Here is a 23498-nt window from a genome sequence, read left to right as displayed (position 1 = left end):
TTTTTTTTTATGCCAGTATCCTTTACTAAAGCATTAGAAAAATACTAGGAGACATAGCTTTAAATAAAAAAAAATATTATTTGAATACTTTACATCAATAGTTCTTCCTCACCTGATGGGTGAGGCCAGAAAGATCTTATTAAACGAAACCCCTGAGAGTATGAGGAGTTAAGCTCCTACCCACAAGGGCCATCAGAAGGGTTGAGATGTCCATAAGCTTTATAACTTGGGTAATATTTTTTAGAATTCTTCCATGTGAGGGTGTTCAGGCACTGGCACAGGTTGCACAGAGAAGCCGTGGTTCCCCCAGCCCTGGCAGTGTTCAAGGCCAGGTTGGACAGGACTTTGACCAGCCTGCTCTAGCGGAAGGTATCCCTGTCCATGGAAAGGCGTTGGAACTGGATGAGCTTTAAGTTCCCTTCCAACCCAAACCATGCTATGATTCATATGGTAACATCCACAGGATTACAGCATGGCTGAGAGCAGGAAGCAGCCCAGAGGTCACCCTGTCCAATCCCCAACTCAAGCCAGACCATCCAGAGCCAGCTGCCCAAGACTATGTCCAGGCGGTTTTGAGCATCTCCAGTGATGGACATACAAAATAGTGGGGGGGGGGGGGGAAACTCAGCTACCATAGATGGGCAGAGCTATGCAGGGAAGTCACTGGGATTGGCAAGATCTACAAAACGTACAGCAAGATAAGGAGATACATGTGTGGGCTCTGCTATGGCAATCAGGCAAAGATGACACCAGCATATCCAAAAGTTGTTTTTTTTTAAAGTTATAAACTACTTTCCAAGTCAAAACCTTAAAATGCTCCAGAAGTTCTGCCATGATAGAAAGAAAATCTCTTAAAATTTTATGAGATCATGTTCAGTATACAGTGACACTGAAAACAAGAATCAAAACAGCTGTCATAAACAAACTATTCTACTGCTGCTTAAGTGCAACAAGGTGACTGTTTAACCAGTTAACTGGTTGGGACTCTGCTGCCAGACCTACTGTTAATTTGGCAGACAACAAAAGAAATGTTATGACCTTCCAAAACTTTCAATAGGAACAGAAGGTATCACAAGCTGGAAAATACCAGTATCACCAAACACAGCAGGGACATTCCAGGGATCTCAACTGTTGCTTACTGAGGTGTTCTGCAAGAGGGATTGACAAGGTTTTCACCAGCAGATGCAACTGTTATTTCTGCACAAGGAAGGGATAGTGCTGTGTCATAAATGACAATGGGACAAGGGGTTTCACACAGCCCCACAGGGGTCTACAGAAGTACAAGCAACACCAAAATGCTCTAGTTCTAGTAGTTTAGACAGATTAAGAAACCACGTCAGTGTAGCAATAATACAAAAAGAAATTTTAACAAAAGAATGTAAGTTACGAATTTAAATGCCTACCCAGCACTACAATTACCAAGTTTTACTCTCTGTGCCAGTTTAGGAATAAGTTTCCACTACTCAAGAGTTTGTAATTCTGTTACTGTTCCAGACACAATTTCACTGAACACCACCTCTCCTGCCAGCAGAAGAGCAATTCACTGGCACACTTCATATGCACAGGTTTTAGAATGGACACACTGTGGCTAACCAGTCCCTCACGGGTCACCTGCAACCCCTTCAGACAGCAGCGAGCCAACCCAAGGTATACTGAAAGAGAATCATGCAAAGCATGATGGCCGCGAATAGCTGCCACCATCACTTGGGCTGCACCGAGTCTGTAGGCACATACTCTTGCCTAAAAACACAACCATAGGAGAGAGGGGGAAAAAAGCATCCTGAAGTTCGAATGTGATGGTAGTAACCCCATGCAAGAACCATTTCTCTATGGACAGAGGCATAGTTTCTTCACCTTAAGTCAACACTGTACAATTTTATTCACCACATAATAAAACGTACAACCGCATCAGAAGTGTTTTGTTGGTGTTTTTTTGCAAGTGCTGCACATGTATTTTCTTTTAAAACCACCACATCTATTTCTTTCTTCTCTGAAGGACACGGCAGTGATTTACTCACTGCAACAGTTGCTATATTGAGATGAGAAGAAAGCCTGCAGTTATTCTTTTTTGTACATCTCAGTGTGTACTTGGATACTTTTCATTCCAACAGAACTCCTATTTGTTACATATACTTTACACAGAAAATGGCTTTGTTCAAGTTTTGTACCAGTTATAAAATAAAAATCAGGTTTTCAGTGTAGGAGCATTTAAATTGTAATTCTAGTCTCTCTCAACACAGAACACTGAATTATGGATAACCAGCTCCCAGTGATCCATGACCGAGAAACTTCCTAAGCTGGCAGTGGTATTCAACAGCACTTCTCTGATGATTCTTCCATGAATTTGTTCAGGTCTTTTGGCCATGTAAAATTTTTCATGCCAAAGCATCCAGCAGCAATGAATTCTACAATTCAAGTAGATACCAAGTGCAAACACAACTACCTTTTTGCTCTGAACATGACCTGATGGCCCCTGATTTTTGTGATGCAAATCAAATCATCATTCCTTGTTCGGTTTACTCCGTATCACTCATCATTTTGTGAGACTCTACTAAGCTCCTCCCCAGTTATATCATTTCAGGTTGAAATGTTTTACCTTAACTGAACCCTCCACAGAAGCTATTATTTACTCCTTGTCGTACTCGGCCTTTCCTGTACTTCCCCAATTACAGCTCGTCCTTTTGGAGAGGAGGAAGCAGAACTGCACATGGCGTTTAACATGCAACCGTGCCAAGGATTTATAAAGCAGCAGTAAAAAAACCACACTGATGCTTTTTTCCCCCTAATCCCTTTGCCAGTAATTCTTAGAACTTGATCTCCTTCTTGGACTTATAAAAGCTACTGCAATTCTCAGAACTACAGTACCACTTGCTCCAGTAGCAACAGCTATTTGAGAGTGATTTTTGTCGGATTTTTCCCCTGCATGTTCTTTTACATGAACTACTACTGAATTCAGGAGTCATTTCACTTGCTACAGTCAGTCTTCAGCGCCTTGCAGGTGGGCATCTCTTTATTACCCTAAGAAAGTTTATTTTACCCACTACTCTCCTACCATTTGTACCTGACCTAGAAAACGGTTACCAGGGCAGATGCTGTGGGACTCCAACACCAGCCTGGTTTATTCTATGATTTGAATTAGGTGGGACTGAGGTTTGAATTCCTCTAATATTTCTTCTACCAAACTGGAGAGTTTGCCTCAACACAGCATGACTAAAAACTAAGACAGGTCCACAGAACTAAAACATACACAAACCAGCACTGTTTCCAGTGAGGAAAAGAGTATACATCACACAGGACACATGATACTATTTCAGTGTATTTGCCTAGTAATAACAATGCATTTCACCTATCATGGCTTATCTTAGAAAAAATTAATGTGAAGTTCAACAAGAAATCACCACTGGGTCCGATAATAACCTTACTAACGATGACAACACAGTATCAGTTGATAGGATCATACAGGCTCTTTTATGTATTATCGATTCTGAAGCCTCCAAACACCATGGGAAAGTAAAGACCTGTTATTAACTATTAATTTAAGTATTAGTTGAAATAGTATAGATAGTAAACAGAATACTTAATGGATTTACTATGAGTTTGCCAAGAGACTCAGAAATTAAACTTAACTGAAGTTCTCCCAGATCAGAGTCTGAATCTCAACATTTTTATGTGACACGAAGGCAGGAAGAATTAAAGACTCTAGGACTAGTTGGGTATTTCACAAATGTTCTTAAAAGAAAAGCAAAAACCAAAGAAGGCATAATCAAAGAATTAACACACAGAATTCACTTTCACTCAAGTTAAATGTAGAACCAAGATAAAGCATAAAAATTTGCAGGAACTAACAGAAGATGGGGAAAAGAACCAGAGGCCAAGTCTTCATTAACAGACTTGGCTTCATTAACAGACACCAAACCTAAAGAAAGCTTACCAGGACATATTTGTCGTATTTCATTCCTTTAGATTAACACATTTATATTGGCATGTACGTGTGTGCACAAACCCACATGCTTCCAAGACTTCTGTGGGTTTTGGCCATTAAAGAGACTCATTCCTCAGAAGAAAAAATTACAGAGAGGAGCAACACAAGTGGACCTACAGGAGAACGCAGTATTCTACAACAACCCGTATTTTACAGATAGCTAGAAAGGCGGAAGATGTTGATAGGTGGAAGGTCTTGACAGGACCAGAGGCAATGGGCACAAACAAACACAGAAGGTTCCCTCTGAACATCAAGAAACACTTTTTTGCTGTGAGGGTGACCAGAGAGCTGGCACTGGTTGCCCAGGCAGGTTGTGGAATCCCCATCCTTGGAGATACTCAAAAGCTGCCTGAACATGTTCCTGGATGACCATCTCTGGGTGGCCTCACTTGAGCAGAGGACTGGACCAGACAATCTTCAGAAGTCCAGCCAGCCTTAATCATGCTATGATGCTGCAGGTGCTAAAATGATGGAAGGGATGGGTAAACTCAACATTGGTTGGGTAGAGAAATTACCAGTGCAACCAGAGAACCACAGTGAAGAAAAATGAAGGAACGTACAGCTGGAAAGACCAATATGAAGCTCAGAAGCAAAACAGACACTAAGGGAGGAGCCATGAAACAGGGCTTGGTGGGTAAAGGAAAGGAATCTTCCCTGAGGTTTACAAGAAGCTATAAGTCTATTGGTTCAGTAGAAGCACTTGCCAGTACCATTTTTTTTGGAAAATGTTGACTTAGCTCCAAAGAGACCTTTTTTTCCAAATTCCAGAATTTCCTTTTTCCAATTCCAAATCTCTCCTCTCTTTCCATCCTTAAGAATCCTACGTTCATTTATCCCAACGAGAACATAGCACTTGGCAGAAAACAGGCAGGGCTCAGAAATCACTGTAGTTGGTGGGGATAATAACCCATACTGAAATGATCAGAGCAGCAACACAGCTTACCCTGCTCTGCTTCCAATTCTGCCTCTTTTCACAGAAGAGATTACAGAATTTTGTTAAGGGTAGTAACTTGTTTCCCAAACTGCAATTAAAACAGCCATGCATTGGCATTATGAAAGAGTTACTCCAGGAAGAATTTCTGCCTTTTTTACTTTTTTGAACAAACATTTGTGTCAACATTACAAATGGAAATAATGTATAATGTTTAGTACTTACATCCCCTTTTGCTTTGCCCCCCCGCCCCAAGAAAAGATTTGACAGCTAGAAAATGTCTCTTTATTCTAGATGCATTATATGGGGCATCTCTTTTTCTTTCCCTGCAACGAAAGTTCTCACCCCTTCTGCACTGCTCCTTTCCCTAAAAGTTGAGCTCATAATTAAGTAACATGAGCTCAACATTAGTAACATTCTCTCATTTTACGAAAATTAATTCACAAATAGGCACCAGTAATGCTGGACTCCTTAAATAAAACAAAATAGAAACGACCTCCCAAACCCAAACAAACACGAAATAAAAACCTCAGAAAGTAAAAAATAAACCCTGATTATTCCCAACACATGAGCCAAACAATAGAAAAGAAGCTAGAAATACAGAGACTCAAAAGTATGTCAGAAGTTGCATGTCAAGATGTTCAGATGATCTCATTTCAAGTTTTGTAATACTACTATATTGTGTTCTGGTTTGCCAATTACTACAGCAAATTGTTGGCAAGTCCACTGTTTACAAGAAAACAAATTAAAAGACCTTTTCAGTCAAAGTAGAAATACATAAACTAGAACAGAAATACACTTCAATTTGACTAACACAGCTTTACATGGAGCAACAAATTGGGATTGCTCCTTCTCCCACACTTTATCATTAACACAGGTAAGTGCTTAGAGTAAGTTTTAGAGGCACCAGTGTTTTCGATTAATATGATTAAACCTTTATCAAGACACGTGGTATTCAACTTTTAAAATAACATAATTGCAATTCTGTCTCTATCAAATGGCTCACCACGATACTGCTCTTCAAGTCTTCTGGTTTCCCCCTTTAAAATGGGATTTCAGACCTATGTATTTTTACTAAGTTTTTTTTCACTTAAGAGTACACTTTGCAAAACTACCTTGGGCTCTCACTGAAGTGCACCACTTCCAGCAGCGGAGTCTTTGTCTAAGAGGATTTCCAGCACAGTGCTCCTCTGCTGCCTGTACCTTTAGAAAGGAGCATCAGCCCTGTCTGACAGCCAGGATGATTCTGATGAGGAATAATGGAGAGACTTATCTATATGCATTCTCGGAGCCTTAAAATAATTATGTGTGTCTCTCTCCTCCAAAGTAAAAACTGCTCTCAGATCTCTGCTGAAGAACTCTGTTAATAATTACATGTAAAGCCAAAGAAATTCCTGCTATCACTTGATTGCCTACATAGGGGTGTACCAGCAGTTTTTAAGCTTGAATTTCTTTTTGGTTTGGATTTAAAAAAAAAAAACAAAAAAATAAAAATTAAAAAAATATTTACAATGTACAAAGATTACCACTTACAATCACACTTTCTGTCCCCTTTACTGATTTTCATAAGGCTGGTTCTAGCACATTCAATAGGAAGAGTAATACATGGAATATAGGACACAACTGGAATCAGCCTTCCTTTCTCCTACTCTTGATTTTCTACAAATAGCTGCTAGAACTTTTCCACTTTCAACTTTAGTAACTGGTAATTACCTACTTGTTGAAGCTGGAAAAGACCATCCAAGTTCATTACCACCAACAGCTTATTACCAGGGGCACAAAAACAACAGACAGAATAAAACAATGAAACATCCTTGCACTAAGCTCCAATCTACAGACTCCCTCTACAAGCCATTAACACTTGAATTCAACACAAGTTGTGACTCATGACACTTCCCAAAGCCTAGTCTTGAGTACAAAGCCTTCTCAGCATCATTCACCATCTAGCAAGAAGCAAGAGATCAACATATTGAGTCAAAGCTCATCCTGAATCCGCTTGAGTATCTTTTATGGCTTTCAGCACTGCAACCATATTCCTGTATGTAAAGTGTCCCTATAAAAAAAAAAAAAAAAAAAAAAAAAGAAAAAAAAAAGCTCTACTTGTTCTCCCTATGAATCTACGCTAAGCATAAATTCTTGTCTTCGTCTTTAAGGACTTCACAATTCTACCTCCTTTACTGAGTGGCTATGAGAGTAATTCAACAACTTCCTCAACTCAGCCAGCACATTTCCACGCAACTGCCACCCTGACCACCAACTTCTGCTATTAGTGTCTCTGCTCTTCCTTCCACTTTGCTCATTACACATATAGGACCACCTAATTAAATTTATAAATCCTTATGCCTCAACGCATTTTTAAGGCTTATTTCTGTCAAACCAACAAACTTCAAACCAACAAACTTCTGCCAACTGGCTATAGTTTGTTGGTTTTCCTTCCTGGCAGGTTTTATTCTTCTACACATACTCATCCTGGTTAAAAACAGGCAAATGGCTACAGACATGTGCCTGGCAAAGAGATGACAGTTCTTCATCATGGCCTTTATCTTGTGTGCTAGCTCATCTGCTTGTCTCTTTAGACTCCTAACCTGCCAGAAAAGAAATCACAGACTGTTACAACAGTACTTGGTCCAGTACAATGAGATCCCTCTGGTAACTGAAGCATTTGGGTACTCTCACAACAAATATTTACAAGAACAGAGATTTATCTTGTTTCCTAAGCAGCAGTAGCAAGCAGTAACATTTGGTTATCCCAATTATCCCTCTGGTATATAATCTGCTGTGGTTTGCTAAGATACAGGTCAACAGTAATACTGTATTTTGGCAGGTATTCTAAAAATAGCAGCTACAGCTGCAGAACTCTTTTTTGTTAGATACAGACTTGCAGAACCAGAAAAAGAGCCTCTTTTTCTGGCCTACAAAGCCTACGAAAACACTCCCATTGGACTATTTAAAAGCAGCATGTTCAAATAGCTTTATTTAATATAGATTTAAATACAGAGTTTTTCTTCTATCTGCCCAAATGCACATCTCATACTACTAAACTCTAGAAAAAATTGTTGTCTACTGAAGTCCTGCATAACTAAAATGCATTTCTGAGAGAGCATCAACACTATACTCTCATTACCTGTTTCCACAGTGTTTTCTGTTTCTGCTGCCTCCAAACCATCCATACTGTCTTCATCCTCCACTGCAGTTTTTCCTCTACTCCGAGGCCTGTGAATATAAGAAAAGAATGCTTTTTTGAAACTGAAAGCATTTTTTACATTTTGAAGGTTTTAATTTAAATTAGCATTTAAATAATATAAATATGAGGGATAAGCGTCAGCACTAAATTATGCAACACTTAAGTTAACCTGTGATTTGAGTCTTGTATAAATCAGAAGTTCTCGCCTTTTTTCCTGCTCTACGTAATGTTCTCAGCAACGTGCACTTGCATTAGCAGTTGCCCCCTCAAGTTTTTCTGATTATTCTTACAAGGAAAATAGAGTAACAAACTTCTACTGATCCAAAAATACATTAAATCAGCAAGACTTTAAGATATGAACTCCACATTGGAGGAAACTATAGACAGAGATGAGAGAACACAATCCAAAACCCAGCCAGTAGTTATGTACATTATAAAATAGATCCCAATCCATCCAGAGTATCCTTGGAAGAAATATGTATAATAATGACATTAAAGCAATTAAATTGAAACATTATTTTCAGTGAAACCAATATTTTGACACATAAAATGTTATGAGACATGACTAGATGTCATCACATTAAAAAAGTCATCACGTGAGGAGAGCCCATCGAAACTAAAGTATCCGACAGATTTGTTTCAATTTCAACCAAGGTCTGATGGAAAGGAGACAGGTTTATGCCACAAATTCCAGCCTTATTTCCCTGCCTGGCTCTTCAGCAACTAATGTGGTGGGCTGTTGAGAAGCCCGAGCATCCAGATTCCCAGCTGTTCAGCAGCCCATTTGAAAAGGAGCCAAGAGCTTGGCACCTTGCCTCCCAAATTTTCAGGCTACTTGGCAACCTGCCTGGTGTGCTGACGGAAAGCCTGGGAGACCCTGGGAGCTCCTGATTCCAAGTACACAGATTCTGAGTGGTTTGGGGCATCTCAGCAGTTCCAGCGTCCCAGAGCTCCCAGGCAACCATTCACCCCACCACATTGCCTTGAATCAGCAAGCCAATACACCAGCACCTTGCTTGCCCCACCCCTGGCAACCAAACCCCTCCAGTTCCTCTTTCATGGAGGATTCTGAAAGAATTTGGGTTTAATTTTTGGAGTGTGGGGAAAAGGTTTGTTCGGAGGTTTTTTAAGTGATTAAATCATTCCAAAACCAGCACTTCCTTTTTTTTTTCTTTTTTGTACAGTCAGTCATAATTCTTAAATCTATCCAAATTATTTCCGCAGAACCAGAGCTGCTAAATTGGCTATGAAATAAATGCTATCGTGCAATGCCTTTCAATCTCGCGGATCAAAGAGGGTAACATGGCACACGCGTTGCTCTCCTGCTACGTAACAAAAAGATCTCTTCATATTGTGTTGGGGTTTGTCTCTGCAAAGGAGGAAAAGAAAAATTCAAATGAGAGGTTTTGGAAGCTTTGCAGAATCACTGAATCATAGCATGGCTCGGGTTGGAAGAGACCTTAAATCCCAACCCCCCCTGCACAGGCAGAGACACCTTCCACTAGATGAGATGGAAGGACACAAATGTTTCTTGCAGCAGCATCAGAGATCATCACACAGATTTCTTCTCATTCATAATGAAGAGTAGGGAAGAGAGCAAATGGAACATCATACTCCTTGGATAGAACAGGCTCTCCCAGCAAGGTTGAGATACAGCAAGAAAGAGGTAACACCCTTCTAACACTCAGATAACCGATGCAGCTGGTAAGAAAACGAGAGCATTTAAGTATTACATTTCTCATAGTTCTTCACAAGATACCAGCGCATCAGCCAGCACCAAACGGAAGGGTGGGAATGCAGGTAAGTGAAATCACTTTCCTTGGTGTAGGGATGCTGAAAAGCTTTAGAGAACACAACCAGCTAAGAACACGGATTATTTCTAAATCCTATCCCAATTATTCTTCTACCAAGTATCCGACTGCAACACAAAGTTACAACTTTGTACTAAACCAAGATTACTTTGAAATAATCACAGACACAAATGGTAATTCCATTTTCTTCACAAGTACCCATCTCAGTATTCTCCAACACAACCCTGTGGCTGAAGGTGACGACTGTTTATGTTTGTTTAATAATTTACATACAGCTTTAGATTTTCTATTAAGACTACATGTCATGTATTAAACATCAAACTACCTCACAACGCCTTTTTAAACATTTTGTTTAAACAAGAGCAGTGTTCACTCCTTGAACTCCCTACTGTATTTCAGCAACCTATTTAACACTAAGGAAAATCAGAAGTTTTAATTAATTCAACATAATTGCTTCTTTCAGCAAAAGATACAACTATGTCTGGTGTTTCCTTGCCATTCCCTTCTGCCAAATACTCTACAAAGCCTTCATAACGCCATGCAGGTTTTAAGTAAAAATGAAGAAGTGGCAGAAAAGACACTGGATTATATCATTAACTTATTTTTGCTAGTTACACTTCTTTCACAGTCATCAGAAGAGATTTTATAGCCCACAAATTTATGTTTGGCTTCGAGAAAGAAATAATTCAAGTCACAGAATAGTAAAAATACACACTGTAGTGACAACTATAATTTAATGTTTTCCCAGAAAACACCATCTGAGGCAGCCATATAGCATCCCTAATCATTGCAATCAACATCTATAACAAGAATGTATTCCTTAATGTTATTTATATTAAATTTATACATTTTATTTAATAGGTTTTTCATAAAGCTTTGGCTGGTTTGCATAACACTAATTTTTTTTTTACACTGACAAACCTTGTGAATTGTTTATTTTTCTATTTACTTATTCCACTCCTCCTTAAAAGTGGGAAGAGCAACCTGTGCTCCTGGGACTTGACTTTTTGTTCTAAAGTTCATCCTCCTGAAGGAAGGTGTGAAAAGACTCCTGGAGCAAGACAGTGGAGAGGCCAGCTTTTGCTGCCTTAAAACAATTACGGAACAGCCTGTGACTACTGCCCCTCGCTCACATAAAGCCTGGCAGTAGTGAGCCATAATCGCTATCTTTAACATTATAACCTTAATTCCGCTCTAGGTCATAGAATCCCAGACTGATTTGGGTTGGAAGGGACCTTAAAGGTCATCTAGTTCCAAACCCCTGCACGGGCAGGAACACCTTACACTCAAAATCCCTGTCCAACCTGGCCTTGAACCCTGCCAGGGATGGGGCAGCCACAGCTTCTCTGGGCAACCTGTGCCAGTGCCTCACCACCCTCACAGGGAAGAATTTCTTACTAATATCTAATTTAAATCAATCCTGTGTCTGTTTAAAGCCATATCCCCTTGTCCTAGCACTACACGCCCTTGTAAAAGGGTACTACAAAAAAACGATCTCGAAGCTCAATCCCAAACTTTCTTACTAGGAGGAGTAACTACATTATGCTTTTACATATCATTGCAGAGACCCCACCAGCCCACAATAGCAAGTACCAAGCACAGATGAGCTGCATCTCCTGCAGCTTAAAAACCAGGAACAAAATGTACAGGCAGAGCCTGACCAATACCGACTCTACAAGAAAACAACAATAAATATTAGTCATTTCAACAGGCAGAGGGCTTGGTACGCAGGCTGAACTGCTGCCAGGGTTTCCGCAGTTGGCTTCTCGCTTGCCTTTTTCCTACAACACAGTTCAATTTCAAAGGCAAAAACAAAAGCACATCTATTTTATGTTTAAAAGAACGGATCCACTGAGAGAAATATAACTTCTTGAAGTGTTTAAAGCACATTCAGCATTTCATGAAACAAAGTCAACAAGACAAAACTACACTTTCTTACATACATAGGACTCCTGTTGAATATAATTACTGTCTACAATAATTTTATTTGTATTTCCATAAAATTGAGTCATTTGTCAAAATCCTGTGTGACCTACTTCTAAATTTGCCACCAGTTAGTTTCCTTAGCTATTGCTTTTCATTAATCTCCATCTTTAAATACACCACAGTAAACAAAAATCTCCTAATTCTCTTCTGGGTAGAAGGAAGATCACCTGAGTGGCTTCCACTGAATTACATGGAGAGTAGTACAGATGCTCAATGCCAGAAGAAAATGAAGATGTGCCTTATTCACCTGCCAGGAATCAAATACTACTTTCCTTCTTTCCTTTTTTTTTAATGTGCCTGACATTTTTTGCGTGTTTGGGTTTTTTGTTTTCGGGTGATAGCAATACCACCATCACCTGACAAATACAATGTAGGTCAAAAGTAGATCTCGGATCTTACTCACTCTTTCCACAAAGTGATCAGGACTAAGGCCATGGGCCAACATCTCCTGGAACAACATAAAATAACTGACAAAGCAGCTATCCTCGGCTCCCTGTCACTGCCAGGCTGCTACTTTATGACTACCCGAAGTTACTGCCAGACACCCGTTCCTGCAAGTTCTCCCTAAGTTGCTACCTGCAGAATCAGGTGACAATTTGTTCAGAACATCCATTGAAACTACATTACCAATCCAATACTTTTTGTTTCAGGATTATGAGAACGGGTACATATGAACCTCTCCAGAGCTCCCCCTCTTTCTCAAATGCTGAAACCTTTAGATCATCCAGAAGAAACTAACTTCCTTCCTACGCTTTGCAAACTACAGAGTAAAATGATGGTACTAAATACATAAAACAGGGCCAATAACCTTAAAAGCAGTGTAACATCTGGGATACAGTAGCATGCTAAACCAGCACAGATGTCTTGTTAAATGAACATCTGTCCACTGCCGTACCCTGGAAGATGGTACAGAAATGATTTACAAAAAGGTTCAATTAGTGCTGTCGTCACCACGGCTAGTAACGAATTAATGTTCACACAACAGTTTCGTAAGTGAAAGCTGTTACTGCCTTTTCAAGAATCTTTTTAACAGGCATGCAAAAGCACGTGCTCCCACCATTTCTGAGCCATAAGTACAGCTATAAAAGTTTAACTGTGCTTAAATACAAGTTAGAATACCTACGGTTCAGCTAGTAACCCCATGTGAATGGAAGCACAGCAAGCAAGAAAGACTCAATTCACTGAAATACCTACAAGGAAAGGTGGTTTTTTTCCCCCCTCTCTGAACACTACTTGTCAATACAGGCTTTATTACTGCTAAGAGTTGAGAAAATTCTACATCCAAATCTGAATAAAATGAACAAAAACGGCTCTGGAAGCAAGGCAGATGCCAGCCCAGACAGACTTAACTGCAATAGCTCTAAACATTAACAAGCCTAAAACAGGAAACTTGCTATCATACTGACTCCAGCTTCAAACCGATTCTGATTTAAGAGACTTTTAAGAGGACTTTTTGACTGAGCAACCAGTAACAGGTAAAAGTATTTCCTGCACCTCCCTCCACAACATTTCTTAAAGTTATTAAAGAAGAACAACTCAGTATGCACGTTCTTCCTATTTCTTCTTCTATTCTATATGTGCATATTAAAGGCAGAAGGACTGATGTATGGAAAAGATGTGCAACAGAAACAAGTGATGCAAAGGTGAAAAAAGGCTGACCTTTTAGTAGTAAGAGAGAAGTGAAAGACTGTAAGAAACTGCTTTTGTTTAACATCCACAGAAGCAGACTTCAATTATAATCTCATTATAGAACTTGCTCAACCTTCAGTGTCATTATTAAAAGATCCCAAAAATATACTCAATATTGCCTACTAATCTCCTGGTACAACCAAAGAAAAGTGTGTATCTTAATGCTTCCAATTTATAAAGTATAAGAGCCTTTTCATAAATTACTACATCAAAGAGAAGTAACCCAGCTCACATTTAAAAACAAAACGTTGCAACTTCCCATCTTACATCTCCCTTAACCAGTAACGATCTACAAGACATTATTCATCCACTCAACATTATTCATTCACCCAGGCTGTAACATGTTCAGAGATGAACCTTTTTTCACATATGTATTTTATACAGCTACCACTGAGAGCACCGAAATAAAAAACTATTATAGTCTTTGAGATCAGGGATGTCTGAGAAAAAGCGTAAAAAGAAGCTAGCCTGAGCTCTATGATTCTTATCTAAACTTCCAGTTCTCCCCTGTGAAAGGGAGATTTGTCAGAGATTTCCTATGCTACTCAAAGAAATGCAAATAGGAGTCTTTGAAAGATTATTTGTACTGAATGTTGTAGGTGCATCTTTGCTTTCATTCTAGAGTATGCTCACAAAAAGTTGACAAAAAGTAAGCTAATACAAGGGAAATTGACTGATGAATGCAGAGCTCCTGAAGAAAAAAAAAGGTTGTCCTAGGCAGGTTCTGAGTAAAATACCGACTGTCAAAACAAATTTGCACTGCACAGTTCTAACACCACAAAGGCTAAATCAGTACTTTTAAATGAATGTGAAGTTTGGTTCATCTTGGTTGAATTTTCAACTTCAACTTCCCTTGCACAGTTACCTCTACCATGTGCCTTCTCAGGCCAATACTGGAGCAAAATGACTTTTCATGGGAGACTGAGAAAAGGCTAATGGGTTATCCTGCTGGCAGGCACTCCTCAGAACTGTCTACCCAAATCAAAGAGGCATATAATTACTGTAAACAGGAATGGCATCTTGCTGTTGGAAAATCTCAAACTCAACTCCGTTTTGCAGAAGGCCACCAGATCCAGGAGCCTGAAGCTACATTCTGTTGGGTGATGAGGCTGGTCTGGCCAAAGCGACCATCTTCAGCATTTTCTCTGCTCTTCCCTGAGGTTACAGTTGTTCAGTTTGAGTCTGGAGCTGCTCTTGTAAAAGATAAAGCAGATGAAGACTACCATAGCTGAAACAGACCTTTACTAACAAGACCATAAAATCTTCTTCACAAGTTGCTACCCATCTGGAAACATCCTTAGTGGAGAGCCAAGCACCAAACCAGGAGGATTCATTAACAGTTGCAGGCACATCAAATAATAAACTTTTCACATGAGCCCATAAAATACCCACGTAGTCACAGCTCTGCTACAACTGTAGACTGAAATACTGAGGCTGTTACACTGCAGTGTACTTCTGCACACCTTTTTGTGACACCATTACAAGCAAAATCTGAGTTTGATGTTAAATGTATGAAGCCAGGTTGCCTCGTGTACACGTACGAAGAGTTCAGATTTGGAGACAGTTCGAATAACAGAGTAAGAAGTCATATAAAAGGCTTTCAGATCATTCAGCTTTCTTTTTACTTTTCAAACTGACAGTTTAGACATCTATAAATTCTGTAAGTAAAAATTACTTTTAGTCAAATATCTGTCAAGTTAACCAAACAATATACTGCAACAAAAATTGCTACAGGTTCGAATTTCTCAAGAACTACCTTCCCACTGAGAGGCAGTCTCACTGACTTGAAGTTTATAATTTCAGTTTTGCAACAAAAAAAAAAAAAACACTACATGCAGACCTTAACCATCACACGCATTTCAGAAGTAATTACAAAAAAAATCCTGCTGATGCAATTATGACTTTCCGACATATTATGTACTTGCAGTTTTGCACAAATGACATCCTTCATACATTTGTTAGCAATGCACTGAGCTGTATTCACTACCAAAATGATGCAAAATAACACACTAGAATTTCAGCACTTGCAGTATTTTTTAAAACCTTTTCTGGAACCAAATTAGACAAATCCTTCGGAGCACCAGCAACTACAAGTAGAGCCATCTGCGTGTTTCCAACCCCAGCTAGTTCCGTGTATCTACCTGACCCCAGACTTGGAAATGGCTATATACTTAAGATTCCTCCTGACAATAGTTTATGTGAGGCTCTTCAATGAATTTGCTAAATTATGCTTATCATGACCACTGAATGTTTTCACATGCTCTATTTGTACAGGCAAGAACGGAATGGCAACATTAACAGTTGAGAGACCACTGTCATTGTCAAAACCGCTAAAGAGTTTCACATGTGCACCTGCACCATCACACACTGTACTTGTCCACACTTCTCTTTCCTTCGAATTAACAAAGCTGCATCAAAATACTGCATCAAATGCTTTTTCTTGATGGGGAGCATAAGCATCCACTTGCATCCGAACACAAGATTTGTTTCTCCATGACGACGACTATGACAAGTTTCAACTCCTCCAATCTTGTGACAGCCAGAATTTTTTACTCACAAAAGCACCAAGCTCATGTCTGTTTTTAAGAATTAAACATTACCCAGCTACTTGCTCCTTCATACATTGCAGCGTTTGCCAGCTACTCTCTTCTGAGTAAAGGTGACAATACAATGGTAAGGACTATAATCCTCATGTCTGGTGATTTCAAGATCCTGAACATAAAATTCAGCAGATCTGAGTCATCATGCATGAGAAACAGCTGCCAAGTACTTGGAACTTGGTGGAAGTTTTGGTCTCTGTGAACAGATTTTTGTAATTTTAGCACCATTAATTAAGAGTCATTTTCAAAGATTTCCTTTTGAAACTTTGCAGTCTGCTGGAGTCTTACCACAGTAAAATTGTGAACAGTCTTTCAAAAATGCATGTCTGCTCATGCTCAGTATTCTCACTGGAAAGATTAATTGCAGGTGCAGACTCTGCCTCCTATCTTAATACCCAGCCACACGCAGTGCAGGTAAACAAACAACCAAAGTCTGGGTTTTTATGCAAAAAATTGGTGTTATCCCCAGCAAATAGTGTCACCGTACAATACTCATGAGGAGCTCCAATCACTGCTTTGACTTATTGTTAATTCAGTTAAGATGCTCAAAAGATGAAAATACTCAATTCTTAACCATACCAAGTGCAAGGTCCTACACCTGGGTCGGAGCAATCCCAGGCACAGCTACAGGCTGGGCAGAGAAGAGATTCAGAGCAGCCCTAAAGAGAAGGACTTGGGGGTGTTGGTTGATGAGAAAATGAACATGAGCCAGCTTCAGTGTGCCCTCACAGCCCAGAAAGCCAATTGTATCCTGGGCTGCATCAAAAGGTGCGTGACCAGCAGGTCGAAGGAGGTGATCCTGCCCCTCTGCTCTGCTCTTGTGAGACCTCACCTGGAGTATTGTGTGCAGTTCTGGTGTCCTCAACATAAAAAGGACATGGAACTGTTGGAACAAGTCCAGAGGAGGGCCACAGGGATGATCAGGGGACTGGAGCACCTCCTGTATGAAGACAGGCTGAGAAAGTTGGGGCTGTTCAGCCTGGAGAAGAGAAGGCTGTGTGGAGACCTCATAGCAGCCTTCCAGTACCTGAAGGGGACCTATAGGGATGCTGGGGAGGGACTCTTCATTAGGGACTGGAGTGATAGGACAAGGAGTAACAGGTTAAAACTTAAACAAGGGAAGTTTAGATTGGATGTAAGGAGGAAATTCTTTCCTGTTAGGGTGGTGAGGCACTGGAATGGGTTGCCCAGGGAGGTTGTGAATGCTCCATCCCTGGCAGTGTTCAAGACCAGGTTGGACGAGGCCTTGGGTGATATGGTTTAGTGTGAGGTGTCCCTGCCCATGGCAGGAGGGTTGGAACTTGATGATCTTAAGGTCCTTTCCAACCCTAACTATTCTATGATACGATAGTTAAGACAAACTAAATTCCACTCGCACGGCATCGTTTTGAGAAGCTTACAGATCTTAACATCTATCAAAATGCATCAGTCAACTCAGAACATCCCATGCTTTCTCATCAAATAAAGCTCAGTATCTTTCACCTCAAATCAATCTTACTCATGTCTTTAGACCTAGTAGCAAACACAAGTCTTCCTGGAGATTACATGGAAAATAACTCCAATCTTATGCTTTGGACAGATTTCTGACCCCACAATATCACAAAAGCCCCCACCTGTCTGCCCCTCAGTGCATGCTACAGGATTCCCTGAGAAAGGCATCTACCCTCTAACTTCACTTGAACTTCTGTTTACAAAAGGCGATGGACAACCTACAGGAAACAACATTAGTGTATTTCCCTACTGCTTCCCCCCAACAAGCATTAAAGCTTGAACTGGAAGGATAAGTACATGAAAGGAATGGCAGTACCCGAAGTGATATGAATAACCTGCTTTTATGCAAATGCTGACTTTGAAACCATTAGGTAGAACTTTCTTAATAATACCCAAATTAATTGATGGCATGTAAGAAAAGCAGTTCTTGCATGTTAACTAGTTTGACATTACCCACCCAAAATGGATTTAGACAGCAAAAACACACAACAGAAATGAATGTCATATCACCACATAGCTTTTCCATCTGTTAGCACCCTTACTGCTCCTTATAAAGCAATGCATTTTTATTTCAGATAATGTCAACAAGTATTATGAAATATTTTTCTTTCAGTAAAACTGCTAAACCTAGGAAAGCCAAAGGGAAAAAACACAAGATCTGCTAGCTAATTAAAAATCCATTAGAACTTACTCAGAAGGCTTGGAAAACCTCAGAAGAATAAAAATAGACCTAAAAAGAAAATGGGCAATGTAATCTGATGGGTGTCATTGTAAATTTGTAATTCACATGAATTGTTTTTCTTTTAATGAAATTGTTTCCCAACTAGAAGTAAATCCTAAAAGCCAGATCATGGAAACTATTTTTATACCAGAGTAAATAAAACTCTGGAAATCCTATTGTGAAATACAAACAACAATACAAATAGCATAATAAGCAATGCTCCAAAGAGCAGTCACAACTAATACAAATCTTCAAGCATGTTTAAAAGCTTCTTTATAAGCAGACATCTCAATCTCTAGGGGCATGGATAAGGCAGAAACGCTGCATTCTGTGAATAAAACAGTCCAACACTTTTTTCCCATCCCTGCAGAAGATTCTTCTAACCTGGAGACACAAATTTGCCTTCTGACAATTACAGATATGTTACAGATAGCCCCAAATAATTCAAATAGGGAACTTCTATGCTTCTGTTCAAAGAACTGTGGAATTATCATCTTTATTTGGGACAGTGATTACTGCTGTACTTCAACATTCTCAATGATTCACCTCTTTTTATTCAAGACTACTCAAACCATACCAAGCTGCTTTTTGCACTTTTTTTTTCCATGGCAGTCTTCTGTCCGTTAAACATATGAATCCATGTTGGGTTTTGTTTAATTATTACTCCATCCTATCTTTAATATGCCCTTAAAGAAAAACATGGTGGAAAAAAAAGGAATAAACAGATGGGTTTTCCAACACTTGATGCTAGAGGATTGCTACTACCTGATCACCACATTCATAGCCCCCAGCATCAGATGAGATCAGACTGTGACAGAACTGCTACCAAAAGAATGATCTACTGCTCAGCATACGTCATATGATACAGGTCAGAGTTATAAACAAAATTGTATCTGTGTCACACGATAGGAGCATGTATCCAGTGAACCTTGTTACAGCAGCTACTACAATGGAAGTCATCCAAGATGACCAACTGATACCTGCAGGTCAAGTTCCTTTGAGGCCATCATCCAAGGACACCCAAGCAGTAAGCTTACTCCATTTACTGCACTGCAAGTTGCAAAAGGTCTTCAAGTTCTGCAACTTTTCTCCAGTTCCACAGATAACCCCCAGTGTAAACAGGCAACGAAACGTGTTTTTAAGGTAACAGGAAATTAATTCTCAAAATTCATGTTCAGTGTGAAGAATTATGCTAAAATGACCAAGATTCAAACATGCTAACCTGAAGATGTAGAAAAAAAAATTAAAATTTAAGAATTAACACAGACTGAATTGATACCCAGCAAAACTCATCCAGATCAGTTTATTTAATTCACGGGAGGTTCACTAACAGTTGTGCTGGAAGCAGCAAGGAAGAAGAGCAGCAATATGAAGCTGCTAGAGGAAGAAGAGAAGGCATAAAGTGAGTGAGGCTTCTTTTGGTGACAGTTTAAGCTTTGCTGTCTAAAAGGATTTGGAAATTAGAATCTGAACCCCTTGCTTTGTAACTTTTTTCACAAGCCACCAGAAAAACAAATAACAAAGATAATCAGCAATGATACTGAAGCTGATTTATAATGGGTCTATTTGTATATTTACCTAATCTTTTCTGAGCATAGACCTTCTGGAATGACAGCTTCTTAGATATTTATACTTTTATTTCAGCTTGCTTTTTACATATAACACATATGCTTCTAATTAACATTCACAGAATAAAAACTCTGTTCTACTCACCAGACCACACAGCCTCAAAAATTATCTTAATCAAACCTTCCAGAAATACTGCCAGGTATCAAAAGCTGCTAGGGAAGCTCTAGAACACCTATACCTGTAACTTACAGCAGCACTAAGGCTCCTCAGATTTACCCAAGTACTGTCTTGGTAACATGACAGGACAGACCAGGGGCTAGGTTCACAGTCTGGCCACACACAAATTTCAACAATAAAATCATTAGGGTTCGTCACATTATTACTTCTGCACAATTCTTTTTTCCTGTATTTTTGCATGCTGAGATTTCTCCCCTGAAGTACCTGAAAGCTTTCATGATGACAGAAGAATTAGAACTGAGGTATACTATGTCCTCAGCATCTTAGAAACCATTTGTATTTTGCAATCAATGTATTAAAGATTACATTTGAAAAGACTTTTTGACCACAAAAGATCTCTAGCGGTTATTATGCCACCATGAAAAACCTGCTAAAGAGAGGGCTATCAAAACAGAATTCCAACTGCTCCCAGACTGACTGGATACAATGCCAGAATCATTATCCACACAACTCTAATATCCGTAAATATCACTCAATAACCGTAATTCACTGAAGACCACCTTTCAGAAAGGCACTCGCTTTGCCATGCCCTCTGTCATTTGTTCCTCCTTATGAATTCATGCTCTTTTCCTATGTGAACTCCTCTGGTTTCAGTTTTCAACCGCTGGCTCTTGTTGTGCCTTTTCCTATTACATTAGGGAACCTTTCAGAACCCAGGGTTTTGTGCACTGGAGGTATTATCCACTGTAATCAAGCTACTACTTAGTTTTACGGTTTGGATTCCCCAGCCTCCCGTAACCTAGTGGACTTTGCCTTTCTCACCAAAGAAATTTTCTTCACGCTTTCTGCAACCTTTGGTTCACCTCATGACTTTCTGCCAACATTTCTGAAAGTCTGTGATAAACAGCTTCAGGACACAGCCACAAACACCCCACACTCTAAATCTCTTTCCAGAAATACTCCTTTCCAGCCTGTAGCACCATCCCAACACCTTGACATGGTGACACCATCTCTCTCCTTATTCTAAAGAGCATTCTGTTCAACTGTGCTTAATCCAAATCCCACTTTAGCCCCTTCCCTATGCTCATCCATGTCCTTCCATATACAGATTTCAACAGCAGTAATTGTTATTGACTAATACCAGGCTTTACTGCCGGAAGACCACCCAAAAAACCTAAAGCAAGGAGATGACAGCTCCCAAAGACAACAAAGTGCTTGGTCAGCCAGCCCTTAACCCAATTACTGCAGGCTTTATTCCACTGACTAATTCAAATGAATACTTTAATTAGAATATAAGACACTGTTAGGCTCAGCTCCTTTAAAAAAATCCATTTACTTTACATCTTTATAGAAAACTATGGCTGAAGGATCATACCAGCTGACCTGGTATCTACATCAAAGGCAACTTTTAAAACTCACACTGGGGATAAAAAAGAAGGAAAGAGTAAGAAAAAAAAGAACCACCAAATCTATGAGTTCCTGCCTCTAAAGAATGTAGTAAATATCTTCATTTCCAAAATAAAACGTTAGAAGCCATCTATTCTCACCTCTTCACTTTTGCATATTTAACCATCAAGACATGTACTACAGCCAGCTCGACCGCAAGGGGCTTGCTCCCCAAAAAAGTCACGCCTTCTACATCCTCCTGATTTCAGTGGGAACCATGGGATTTCACTGCCTCATAGAAGCCAGCAGCATGTGTTTCAATATACTTTGTAGCATAATAAAATATTCCATTGAAATTACAAGACCTAAAAAACAATTACTTTATTGCTTCTTACAACTTTTTCACTGTAAAATTCAACTCCAAGGTAGTAATTGGCAGGGACAAAATTATGTAGCAATTAGGGCATGACAGCAAAAGCAAACAAGAATTGAAAATGGGTTCGACACTTCTGGTAACAAGCAGGTAATTATCACAGCAGCTTGAAAGGGGCATAATCAACCAAACTGACATCATCCCTCCCACATAATAAAATGTGAAATCCCTTTACGTGCAGTGTAGCTCTTACACACAGCTGGTAAACGCTGGTAGTCTAGTCTCAATGTCTGTGTCTGCAGAGCAGCTGAGGGTACATTTGGGACAGCTCAAGAGTGGGTAATTTTATTTATTTATTTAGAATAATAACAACTATTACACGTTTTCATCCATTGTGGACTACAGAGGTTATTTCCAGAAAATGGTATTTTATAAAAATGCCCTGTCTTCTCTGAGTACAACTTTGTTTTCAGAGTTCCTAGAACACAGAAACAAAATCTCTGCCTAAAAGGCACAGTCACTGTTATACCACTATCTACAAGATACAATGGGTTTAATATTTTTTTAATATAAAAATAAAAAGTACTAGGTTTTAAATATCACAGACTCTCAGAATGGTTTAGCTTGGAAGGTACTTTAAAGATCATCTAGTTCCAAACCCTCCTGCCACAGGTAGGGACACCTTCCACTAGACCAGGTTGCTCAAAGCCCCATCCAGCCTGGCCAGGGATGGGGCAGCCACAGCTTCTCTGGGCAATCTGTGACAGGGCCTCACCACTCTCATAGGAAAGAGCATCTCCTTTGTATCTCATCCAAATCTCCCCTCTTATCAGTTTAAAGCCATTCCCCCTTGTCCTATCACTACATGCCCTTGTAAAAAGTTCCTCTCCAGCTTTCTTGTCAGCCCCTTTATGCACTGGAAGCTGCTCTAAGGTGTCCCTGGAGCCTTCTCTCCTTCTCCAGGCTGAATAAGCCCAGCTCTCTCAGCCAGTCTTCACAGGAGACGTTCTCAACTACCACATTTCATCAACAGTACTTTTTTTTCCCCCCATTACAGATTTTATTTCAACTTAGGTGTGAGCATTAACTGTTGTCTCAAAGCAGCACTATCCCATGGACATGACTGTCGTTCACTACACAGTCTAGCTGTATAATAAATGGTAATGCATTCATCTTCATAACATATCTGAGGTAATTAAAATATTATGTGTAAAAATAAAAAAAAAAAGAAAGAAAAGAAACCTCACACATTCATTTATATGCTGTCCCTTTTCTGCATTATTTTACTGCGAGACTCTCACTCTCATCAGTGCAGTGCCTGGAAAGCCATCAGCCATGACTGACTCAATAATGGTAGTTGTACCTGTTGGATGAGGTTGGGAGAAACCTCCTTCTCCTTTTTCTGTATTCTGTATATTCCTAACTTGTGGTGTTCGCCATATTCTCTCTGTGTTGACAAATCCATTTACTTCCATACCACTTGTCAATATCATTAGGTTGCTGCTTCCACCTTCTTCCAGCTCATTCACAGCAGCAAGGCTGGACTCAACGCTAATCCTTATGGTCTGCTGTTAACTATTTCTGTCCAGTTCCAACCT

At 39.6% G+C, this 23498-nt stretch overlaps 1 protein-coding gene across 20 annotated transcripts in view; it reads right to left on the bottom strand.

Annotated features, from left to right (window-relative positions):
• The window catches only part of KMT2C (lysine methyltransferase 2C), a 194080-nt gene that overhangs the window by 136852 nt on the left and 33730 nt on the right, over positions 1–23498 (bottom strand). For all 20 annotated transcript variants that reach the window (XM_057416496.1, XM_057416502.1, XM_057416497.1 and 17 more), the window contains one exon: positions 8038–8126. In XM_057416496.1, the coding sequence (XP_057272479.1) occupies positions 8038–8126 (89 nt within the window). The remainder of the gene's footprint in view (positions 1–8037; positions 8127–23498) is intronic.

The sequence above is a fragment of the Pezoporus wallicus genome, unplaced genomic scaffold (genome assembly GCF_028554395.1).
Source record: "Pezoporus wallicus isolate ANWC-B61680 ecotype Strahan unplaced genomic scaffold, APGP_CSIRO_Pwel_v1 contig_3847, whole genome shotgun sequence".
Taxonomy (NCBI): Eukaryota; Metazoa; Chordata; class Aves; order Psittaciformes; family Psittacidae; genus Pezoporus; species Pezoporus wallicus.
The sequence above is the reverse complement of the archived record's forward strand: the minus strand, read 5'-3'. Positions and strand labels throughout refer to the sequence as shown.